The sequence below is a fragment of the Peromyscus maniculatus genome, chromosome 15, assembly GCF_049852395.1.
Source record: "Peromyscus maniculatus bairdii isolate BWxNUB_F1_BW_parent chromosome 15, HU_Pman_BW_mat_3.1, whole genome shotgun sequence".
Lineage (NCBI taxonomy): Eukaryota > Metazoa > Chordata > Mammalia > Rodentia > Cricetidae > Peromyscus > Peromyscus maniculatus.
The window spans coordinates 79,200,627-79,212,090 of record NC_134866.1 but is presented as its reverse complement, the minus strand read 5'-3'; the positions used below and the strand labels follow the sequence as shown (position 1 = coordinate 79,212,090).

The window sequence follows — 11,464 nt, the reverse complement described above, 5'->3', positions numbered from 1 at the left end:
AAATTCCTCCTGCTACTTACTGCCCAGAAGCTCCACCTATTCCTCCTCCCTCACTATTGGCCATTCAGCTTTTTATTGGACCAGTCAGATGCCTTAGGCAGGCAAGGTAAAATAGCAACACATCTGTACATAATTAAACAAATCAACACATCTTTACACAGTTAAACAAGTGCATCATATCTTTAACTAGTTAAACAAATAATATGCAACATAAACCAAACCAAACCAAAGAAACACGAACAGAAAATAAAAACCAAAACAAAAGAACAGAAAAAATACCTCAGAACAACAAAACCCTCTCAGTTCCTCCATCTTTCCCACCTCTCCAGCCCCTCTTCATTAGTCCTGGCGGCATTGGGAGCCCTGGTGTGACAAGTCTACCCTTTTGTCTAAACAGCTTCATTTGCAAATGTTCATTGTTATGAGTCTGGGTCAAGGCTCTGGTTTCTGGCACACCGTCCTCACTGGATCCTCACCTAAAAGTTCTCTTGGATATCCTGCAGCCACCGTGAGTCATGGAGATCCTGAGGTTATTGTTCCCCAGGACCAGTCCCTTTACAAGATCCAGCAGGTCCTAGATGGGGGTAGATGTCAGGGTGGGCCAGCCCTAGGTAAGCCTGGGTGGTGGTTCAGATGGTCAGTCCAGGGCACTGTGGCCGACCCCCTCAGGTGAGGAGCAGAGCCATCTCCCCTGTGCCCATGCCATCAGGGTCAGATCTCCTCTGTCTTGGGTGAGGCATGGGGCCATCTCTCCAGAGTTTGGGAGGCCAGCTGTCCCATGATGGTTAAGGTCAGTTCTCTTGCTGCAGCATCCAGTGAGGCACAGTTCCAGCTATCCCAGGGCCAGAGAAGGGAAGGGCTGGCTCATCAGCATGGTCCTCTGATTCCATCATTCGTGGTTCCTATGGCTCCATGAGGCAACCTGGGCCACAGACATGGTCCTCGGCAGTGGCTTGGTAGTGGACCACATCCTGGCTCTGGATGGAAACACAGACCACTCAGATCAGGATGGCTGTGGTGGTGGCATGGCTCCCAGATACCAACAAGGCCACAGGTTGTGGCCTGGATCCCAGGTTTTCCTGTAACCTTTGGTAGCAACACAGACCCCACCTCTGGTGGGACGATGGACCCAGACATGATCCTTGTCTGTCAGCAACCTGATCTGGATGTCACCATTGCCTCAAGTGGCAGTGCAGGCCACTCTAATCTGCTTGGCCCTGGCTGAAGCATGTCCCTTGGCCACTGACATGGACTCAGGTAGCTGACCTGACTTTGGGCCTCCACATGGCCCTCAGTAACAATATGGGCCACAGACTTCAACACAGATCCTGGCTGCAGTAGGACCATGGACCCAGACATGGTTCTCAGCAGCAACCTGGGTCTGGATGTCACCATGGCCCTAGGTGGCAGCACAGGCCACCCAGACTGCATGTTCCTGGTGAGAGCTCAGTCCTCAGACACCAGCGTAGCCCCAGGTGGCAGCCCAGACCCTGGGAATCTACATGGCCCTTGGTTGAACAGGAGCCACAGATGTTGACTCAGATGTTAGTTGGTATTAGAAAACCAATTGGTGTGCTCTTCCCTGGGGAAGACTCTTTCTCTCATTATCAGCATCCCTTAGTTTTCTGTAGGGATTGTGTAGGGTTGAGGCCTTATGAGCTTTCATTTAATGGAGTACTATTGTCCATCCTTTTACTCAATATAGGTGCCTATATTTAAAGCTAAGATGTGTTACTGATAGACAACAGTAGATGAATTATTATTATTAATTATTATTATTATTATTATTATTATTATTATTATTATTACTTTGTTTTTTGAGAACTAGCTCTGTAGACCAGGCTGGCCTCAAAACTCACAGAGATCTGTCTGCCTCTGACTCCTGAGTATTAAAGGCGTACTCCACCACTGCCCTGCATGATCTGCAGGATTTTATTTTTTTGATTCATTCAGCCAGCCTACAAAATTTGATTGGAGAATTAGGGCATCAATACCTGAAGTTATTATTAAAGTGTTGACTGCAGTCATTGTGGTGTTGATTTCTGGTGGTGCTGGTGTTCTCAGTGGTACTTTGTATTTGGTAATTATACCTTCAATTTCTGCATTCTCTAAGCTGTGCCAATCCCTCTCTTTGGCCTGAAATATTGTCTCCTTTTATAATTTAGATTTTGTTTGTTGGATGTAATTTTTTAGGCTGTTTATACCATGGAAAATTTTTTCCTACTCAACTATGGCAGATAGTTTTGCTCAGTATATTAGACTAGATTGGATGTTGTAGTTTTTTGAGGACTTGGGATGCATTGCTCCAGGCTCTCTGGCATTCAGAGTTTCCATTGAGAAATCAGCTGTTTCTCTGATGGGTTGTCCTTTATATGTGACTTGTTTATTCTCCTGATACTTTTAATATCTTCTCTCTTTTTTTCTTTTTCTTTTTCTTTTTTGCTGGTATATTTAACGTTTTTTGTTTGTTTGTTTGTTTTGTTTTTCAAGACAAGGTTTCTCTATGTAACAGCTCTGAAGGTCCTGCAACTCACTTTGTAGACCAGGCTTGCCTCAAACTCACAGATATCCTCCTGTCTCTGCCTCCTGAATGCTGGGATTAAAGGCAAACACCACCACCACCTGGCTATGTATACTTAATGTTTTAATTATAATATTCCACAAAGAGTTTCTTTTCTGTTTCTATCCATTTGGTGTTCTCTGTGCTTCTTGTATCTTTTGTACTGGTGTATCTTTCCTTAGTTTGGGTAAATTTTCTTCTGTGATCTTGTTGGTGAGCTGGTCTATGTCACTGACTTGGGATTCTTCTCCCTCACCTATTCATAAAATTTAAAAGTTGGGTCTTTTCTTGGTGTCCCACATTTCCTGTGTGTTAGTTTCCTTGTGTGTGTGTGTGTGTGTGTGTGTGTGTGTGTGTGTGTGTGTGTGTGTGTGTGTAATTTGGATCGTCCTTGCTTATTTGGTCTATAGCTTTCCATTGTCTTTGAGTCTTGCTGTTCTATCTTCTGCTCTCTCACTCTACTCTCAGGCTTTCCTTTGAGAGTTCTAGTTTAGTTTTCAGGTTTTTGAACTCCATCTTCAGTTCACTGAGTCTTGCTCAGTGTATCTATCTTCTGACTGAATTCCCTTCTCAAGTCTTGGACTGTCCTCATCACATCTGTTAGTCTTAGGTTTGTGTGTTCTTGGGCAACACTCAAGCATTCCTTCTTAAGCTCTTTCTCCTGATTTTCATGGAGCTGTTTCTTTCTGTCATCTTTAAAACTCTTTACATTCTCCATAAACTTCTTTGGTCAAGTGCCTGGTTGTTCTTTTCACTTCTGTGACCTGAGGTTCATGCAGGTCAATCTCGTTGACAGACATTTCTACAGGACTAATAGATTTGTGGGGTGTGTGTTGTGGGGGAATTACTGCCTTGACCTTTCGTAGTGTTCCTATTTTTGTGATGAGACTTTTTTGATAATTCTGTGTCAGATATAAATAGAGCAGATTGGGCAAAAGAGAGGATGTGTGGGTTGGTTTGAGCCTGAGGTTGGATATGGCTCAGGTGGACCCAGGGCACTGGGCTGGTGTGAAAGATCTTCCTTCTGGTTCAATATTGGAGTTGAGGGGTATATGTGAGGGTTGGGTGGGTATGATGAGGGGAGCATTAGGCAAACTCACCCAGCTAGACCCTGGAGAAGGTTGTGTAGGACCTGGCTGGGTAGAGAGGTTAGATGTGTTGTGTGAGTGGCCTGAAGGTTAGGGGCAGGAGGGAGGCAGAGTGGGTCAGGGGCCAATCCTAGATCTTGGCAGTGGCACAGACAGGGGTGGCTAGACTAGGCCCATGAGCTGGATTGGAATCTAGGCTAGAACTAGTGGGCTGGGGATGGATGAATGGAGGGGAAGATGTCAGACTTACCTGGTACTAGACCTTGGAAAAGGACATGCCAGATCTGCTTTGGTAGAGAGGTGCCGAGTTACATTTTTATTTACGTTGAAGTCTAACTGTGTCCTTTTGCATGTACAAAACCAGTTGTTCCCACGCTGTGGTTGTTGGGGAGCTGTCTTATTTGTTCTGTGAGTCTGGAGAGCACCACGGAGCTTCCCCTGTGCTCAGTGACCACCAGATGCTGCAGACAGCACGTTCTTCATGGATGTGCTTCCTAAACAGATGTTAGAGTCTCTGAGATGCTTCGTTATGAATATATCTAAAAATCACAGCACACTTGAGAATTTCCGCCTGGGACGCATGAGTGATGGAAACTATGTGCTGCTTCCCAGATCAACTCTTCGCTAACTTGGACAAGTTCTCAAGCCTGAAAGAATTGTCTGTGAGACTAGATGGCATTCCAGATGTGCTTTTGATCATCCCTGGGGATTTTGCAAACCTCCACCACATGGAGAAGTTATCCATCCAAACTTCCACAGAGTCTGACCTCTCCAAACTGGGTAAGAATGATGCTTGGATTTCCCAGATCATATTTCAGCTGGGAAAGTTACTTGGCTAATAATTGTTAGAATCATAAAATCATCATTAGTTAAAATTTTCTGTGGGCCTGAGAGCATGAACTGTGTCCATGGGAAGCTGTAGGGACAGGGCTCTTCCTCATTAAAGACCTGACAGTGTGAACTGTGTCCAAGGGAAGGTATTGGAACAGCGTTCTTCCTCATTAAGAGGGCAGACATTTATTTGTAACCCCGAGTCTCTAACATTACTGGAACTATTCTGAGCTCTGTACAAATATTAACTCACTCTTCAGACCATTGTATGAGAGAAGACACAATGATTATTGCTGATTCTCAACTGGGGAAACTGAGGTCAGTGATTGCTCAGGTTTATCCAGCTAAGAAAACGTATCTTCAAAAGAGAAGGTGTGACTCCAGGGCCTGAGGTTTAAACTCCCAGCACACTTCTCTCCAAGGCAGTTTGTGGAGTTCTTTCCTTTTGATGTTGTTTTAGTGGCACTTGCAGATCTGCCTGCTGAGGGAGGAAATCTGACTGGGGGCAACCTGGACCTTTCCTCCACTTCTCTCCATCCCAGCCTCCTGTTGATGGACAGCTGTGCAGACATCTTTCTAGAACATGTCATTTAGCAAAATGACTCAGGCCCCGTCAGATCCTTAATTTGTTAAACCCTGAACACTAAGGACTAAGGAAATGTGAAAAGGGGACCAGAGCGGGGCATGGTGGTTCATGTCTGTAATCCCAGAATTTGGGAGGCTGAGGCAGGAGGATTGTCACAACATCAAGCCAGCTTAGCTCCAGAAATGTAGCTATTTCCAGGCCAGCCTGAGATACAATATGAGACCCTGTCTGAAAAGAAACAAAAGAAACAAACAAACATTTTGCAGGTTGTGGAGATGGATCAGCAGGTAAAGGTACTTCCTGCCAAGCTTGATGACCTCTGTCCCACAGATCAGTATGGTAGAAGGAAACAATTCACCCACTTTTGCCCTGACCTTTGCATGTGTCCTATGGCCAAGGATGACCTCCACACATACCATATAAACATAGACAAAATAAATAAGGTCACGTATTCTTAAAGTTGTACTTCAGAGTTGTCCCTTCTTCTGCTGAGGGCTGCAGGAATCTATCATAAGAACACAGTTGGGGCTGGAGAGATGGCTCAGAGGTTAAGAGCACTGACTGGTCTTTCAGAGGTCTTGAGTTCAATTCCCAGCAACCGCATGGTGGCTCACAATCACCTATGAGATCTGGCGCCCTCTTCTGGCCTGCAGGCATATATGCAGGCAGAACACTATATACATAATAAATAAATAAATAGAAAATCTTTTAAAAAAAAAATAAGAATGCAGCTAGTTATGGCAAAGTCACTACCTGAAGGGATCAAGGAATTCCTTCAGAGGAAGCCAAATTCGAAGGAGCTTTTGGTGTTACTTGGCTTGTTACATATCAGCTGTCTTCTGTTATGAAAATCATGTGTGCCTTCATAGTTTTCCCAATTGATTTGCCCTTAGAAGTGCTAACGGCATGGACTGATCACTCTTTGGACATATACATTTAAGGTATTTGGAGAATAACCTGGGGAAAGGCTTTTCCTTCCCCCCAGCCCATCTGGTTCTCCCCTTTCAGTACTGGAATCAGATAACTCCCTTAACCTCTTTCAAGGATTGACAGTAATAACAGTTCACATGCTAGTCTCCTGATTTAAGGTAAATTCCACAAGGAGACACCACCTAGGTCAGGTGGATTTTAAGTAATAGCTTTACACAATTTAGCTAGGACCCTCCTTTCTTACAGCTTTACTAACTTTATAGACCCCTAACTTCGTACCTAACCACGTCTCAGAATGTAGACTGAGCACATAGACCCACCTTTTCATACATTAACCGGTTATTAGTACTCTGTTGACCTCCTCTTTTACCACTCCCATTTTGGATTGTAAAAGAAAGCCCGGTGGTCATTGCCTGAGAAAAATTCTTACCTGCCTTTATGACCCCATAGAATTCAATCCTGGTGACCTTGCTAGATCAGGGGATTACTATTGCTTGGGTTTATAACTGGATTCCTGGGAGACATAGGAGGTATGTAGACAACTGAGAGAACTTAGAGACAGAGAACAGAGAGGGATAAGGAGGATTTTGATCAGAGAGACTGTGTGGACAAGATGGAAGATGAGGAAGAGTCAGATGTGGAAGTACTAGCAGGGTAAGAACGAGATGAAAAGGACCTAGATAAGGCAGAATTAAGATAAGAGAATTAAGAAAGAACTTAGAGGGAGCAGTAGATGAATACAGAGAGAAATCAGGCAAGAAGGAGCTAAAAGAGAATAGAACCTTGTACAGAGAAAACTGACACAGAATAATAAAGTGTATGGACTAAGGAGTTTCGTGTACATGGATTCTTTTCATCAAAGATTAATTATCAGCTGGTTGAAGATTCTTCCCGGACCCTGGGAGGGGACTATAGAGGGGCTGGACCCCCATAGTCCTCGATACTCTTTTATGTGACTCTGTACAGAACTCCTGCTGCGTCAGGGCAGTGTGCAAACACAGAGATATCAGGGTGCTGATGCTGAAGGTGAAATATGGAGAAGAGAAAACTGATCCAGAGAGGGTCAGGAACCTGCCCCAAGTCTTCTGCTCACCAGTCAGTGGCAGAAGCTGAGCACACGCCCAACATGGCCTGAGCACTAGATCACTGCATCACTGTCTGTTTAATGGTGTGGCTGGAGATTATGGACTGAGAGGCCAGTCTGGATAGTAATTTGTAATCTTCTTGAATTTCTGAATGTCGTTCATCTTTTCCAGTTAAATTGATCCAGAACTCTCCAAATCTTCAAGTTTTCTACCTGAAATGTGATTTCTTTTCGAACTGTGAGTCTCTCATGACTGTGCTTGCTTCCTGCAAGAAACTCAGAGAGATTGAGTTTTCTGGACGATGCTTTGAAGCCATGCCATTTGGTAAGAACTATAAGCTTACAACTGTGACTTCAGATGCTCCTGTGTAAAAAGTCATTAAATACTCTAGAATTAAAAGTCTGCTGATGTCACAGAAACTGTGACAGCACCTGACTTCAGTGAGTCTTTCTCAACAATGAAGTGCATCTGTGTCTACCACATAACCATTTCATTTTCAGAATTGTTTCCTCTACTTAGTCATAGTAATTCAATCTGATTATTATATCACTTTTCATCACTTTTGAAACACTCTTACTTCAATGGTATTCCTCTGTGTCACAGGAATGTATCTGAACTAACTATATTTCATTTTCCCTTTTCTAGTCACCATTTTGCCAAATTTTGTGGCTTTGAAGATATTGAAACTTGGGCGCCAACAGTTTCCAGATAAGGAAACATCAGAAAAGTTTGGTAAGTTTATAAACAGAGTTTCTTAATGTATTCTTTATCCTCTCCCTCCTCCTCCTCATCCTCTTCAATGAACCTACAAGAAAGCAAGCTGTGTACAGTTGTCCCTTGACATCCATGGCAGCTGGGTCCAGGACCTCTGCTGATGTAAACACTAGAAGATCCTCCACTCCATGATATAAAATGGTGCAGTGTTTGCCCGTGTCCCTACACATCTTCCATAAGCCATCTCTTAATTGCTTACAATGCCTAAAGCAATGTAAATGCTATATCAACAAGTGTTACACTGTGTTGTTCTGGGAATAATGGTGAGGGGGAAATGTCTGTTTGGCACAGACACACTTTTTAAAAACTGAACCTGTGGTTGGTGGAATGTGCCCATACAGAGGGTCAGCTGTACCAGCTATGCTGGTCCTTAGGAGGACACCATAGTGATGCTCAATATCACCCCCAGATGCCATCACTGTTGCTTCCACACATCCTCACACTTGATCTCATTAAATGCAATGTTTTCAGATTCACTGACTTCTTAGGAGAGAATTTGGTCACTGTGGAACTTCATAGTCTGGCACCCACTCCAAACATGCAATGTCCCTTTTGTTTCAAAGGTTTCAAAATACATACGAAAACTTCTATTTAAAATTAAGCAAACACTATAACTCCAGGGAAAGGCCACACCCCAGGCTGTAGCACACCCAATCAGAAGGCAACCACAGCTTCCTGTGCCCAGTCTGAGAACTGTCCCCGTCTCATGAATGTGTGTCCTCCTTTTAAAGATAATTAAATAAACTTTAAAATGTTTATTCTTGTCTTATGTGCATGAGTGTTGCCTGCATATATGTCTGTGCTCCACATATGTTCTTGGTGGCCACAGAAGTCAGAAGAAGGTTTTGGATTCACTGGATCGGATGGTTGTCAGCCACCATGTGGGTGCCGGGCACTAACTCTTCCTGAGACTTCTGCAAAAGTAACTAGTGATCTCAACCACTGAGCTACCTTTTCAGTCCCACAAATTTTCCTTTGAAATAAATTAGTGTATGTAAGTTGTGACAGAGTAAACTTGAGAAGCTTTGCTTATGAGCCTCCGCTCATAACAGCGATTTGGTCAGCAAAATAAATGTCAGAAAGAGAGAGAAAATCACGTTAAAAATATTATTGTGGACTCACAAGTTTTATTCATATTTTTGTGCATTTACCACCTGTGTATGTGTGGAGCTGTGAGTGGCATGTGCGTGAAGTCAGAGAACAGCGCTGGGAGTCGTTCTCTCTCACCATAATGTGGACTCCTGGGATCAAACTCAGGTTGTCAGGCGTGCCTGCGGATGCCTTTACCACCCGAGCCTTCTCATCTGCTCTGACCCATGAACATACAGGGTAATAAATACATTTCCAGTCTTCTTTATCTGCAGTCATACAGACACACGTTCCTCAGCGCAGTCTCCTGAGAGGCTGGAAATCATGGTTGCAGTAATGAGCACACAAGTGCTCAGAGGTTCATTCCTTTTAAAGCCTTGGAAGAGTTTTCGGTACACAGACCTAGTGTGATTTCTTTCAGTGGGTAGGTGTCTTATGTAACCTATTCAAGAATGATCACCTAGAAGCCGAGAGTGGTAACAAATGCCTGTGGTCCCAGCACTGAGATGATGAGGGAGAATTATGAGTTCTAGCCATTCTGGACGACAGGCTGAGACTCTGACTCAAGACTGCCAAGTGGAGCTGCTGGAAATGCCCCTTACTTTGCTTTCAGATGAGCAACGAGGCCCAAATAAGGTTCAGTGTGTGTGTGTGTGTGTGTGTGTGTGTGTGTGTGTGTGTGTGTGTGTGTGTGTGTGTGGTGCCTTGGTATCCAGCATGCTAGATAAGCCCTTTATCACTAAGCCAACTGCCCAAATTTAGACTTGATTTCTAAATACTACCTTTCCTAAAGAAACCAAGGACTGTGAAGAAATATTTTTTTTTTTTTTTTTTTTTTTTGGTTTTTCGAGACAGGGTTTCTCTGTGTAGCTTTGTGCCTTTCCTAGAGCTCACTTGGTAGCCCAGGCTGGCCTCGAACTCACAGAGATCCGCCTGGCTCTGCCTCCCGAGTGCTGGGATTAAAGGCGTGCGCCACCAATGCCCGGCGAAATATTTTTTCTTTATTAAGAAAATTTATATTCATTTTGCATACCAACCACAGATGCCCCCTCCTCCCTCTTTCCACCTCCCAACCTTCTCCCCATACACACCTCCTCCAAGTCAAGGTCTCCCATGGGGAGTCAGCAGAGCCTGGTACATTAAGTGGAGGCAGGTCCAAGCCCCTACCTCCTGCACCAAGACTGGCCAAGGTGTCACACTTTAGGCACTAGGCTCCAAAAAGCTCACTCATGCACCAGGGACAGGTCCCAATTCCCCTGCCTGGAGGGCCCTCCAAACAGTTCAAGCTAAACAACTGTCTTACCTATCCAGAGGTCTAGTCCAGTCCCATGGGGGCTCCTCAGCTATTGGTCCACAGTTCATGGGTTTCCACTAGTTTGGGTGGCCGTCTATACATTTCCCCATCATGATGTCAATGTCACAAGAAATATTTTATTTCAGAACTAAGAAGGGAAAGTCAAAGATAAACCTGGAATATTGCCTCATGCCAGAAAGTCTTTCTAATTAGTTTCTGTGAGGCCGCAGAAGTCGAGACTTAGTCATCCTGTGATCTACAGAGTATCATGCTATGGAAGATTGGATGAGGGGTGGAAGGCTGTCAGGGCAGTGGACAAGGCTTTAATGAGGCCGGTGGATGTCCTTAGAGTGACGGCAGGAGGCGGGATGGCGAGGGAGGGGGCCAAAGTCTGTGCATTTAGGAGAGTGACCTGCAGTGGAGGCCCTGCTTTAGAAGAGAGAGCAGAAATGGACAGACAGATGGACCTGTGTGAAGAGTCAGGTGGGGGAAGATGGGGGAGCCAGCTGCAGAGAACAGCAGGGAGCAGCTGTGTGCTGACCCCTTCTCCTTTCCTTGGAGAGGACAGTGACGAGGAGGGCCTCTGCTAGGTGGGGCCTCCTAGACTGCAGAAGGTCTAGGTCATCAGCTGCTCGCTCATGCCGGGACTACTACTGAGGATGGCTTTGTGGTGTCTCCCACAGCCCAGGCTCTGGGTTCTCTCAGGAACCTGGAGGAACTGCTCCTTCCCACTGGGGACGGGATTCACCACGTGGCCAAACTGATTGTCCGGCAATGTCTGCAGCTTCGGTGTCTCCGAGTTCTTGCCTTTAAGGAGACTTTGGATGACGACAGTGTGATGGAAATCGGTGAGTTCCCCTCAGGGAACGGGTTTCCCCCTGTGTGGAAGCAGTGGCTTCATTGGAGCTGTCTGCTGGGAATGTCTAGAATGGCAAAGTCTTCCAAAACGTTCCTCATTTCCACCACCACACTGTTTCATCTCGTGTTCTTCTGCAGATAGGTTCATCCTGTTCTGACTGGGAAGGTCAACAGCCTCTTTGTTTTAGTGGGAATATAGAAGCCATCCACCTGTGGTTTGTTTCCCCAGTACTGGAAATTGAACTCGGTGCCCCTAACACACACTAGATCAGTGTTCTACCCCTGCACCATGGACCACTAATCTGTGTTCTGATACTTGGTTCTCCATGTACCTGGCAGATCCTCTGTTAGTCAATTGAATACTGACAA

General features: G+C 44.9%; 1 protein-coding gene across 5 annotated transcripts in view; it reads left to right on the top strand.

Moving 5' to 3' along the window:
* LOC102921243 (baculoviral IAP repeat-containing protein 1a-like) overlaps positions 1–11,464 on the top strand; it is a 47,994-nt gene that overhangs the window by 28,368 nt on the left and 8,162 nt on the right. For all 5 annotated transcript variants that reach the window (XM_076552125.1, XM_076552127.1, XM_076552126.1 and 2 more), the window contains 4 exons: positions 4,261–4,428; positions 7,252–7,404; positions 7,726–7,812; positions 10,921–11,085. In XM_076552125.1, coding sequence (XP_076408240.1) covers positions 4,261–4,428; positions 7,252–7,404; positions 7,726–7,812; positions 10,921–11,085 — 573 coding nt within the window. The remainder of the gene's footprint in view (positions 1–4,260; positions 4,429–7,251; positions 7,405–7,725; positions 7,813–10,920; positions 11,086–11,464) is intronic.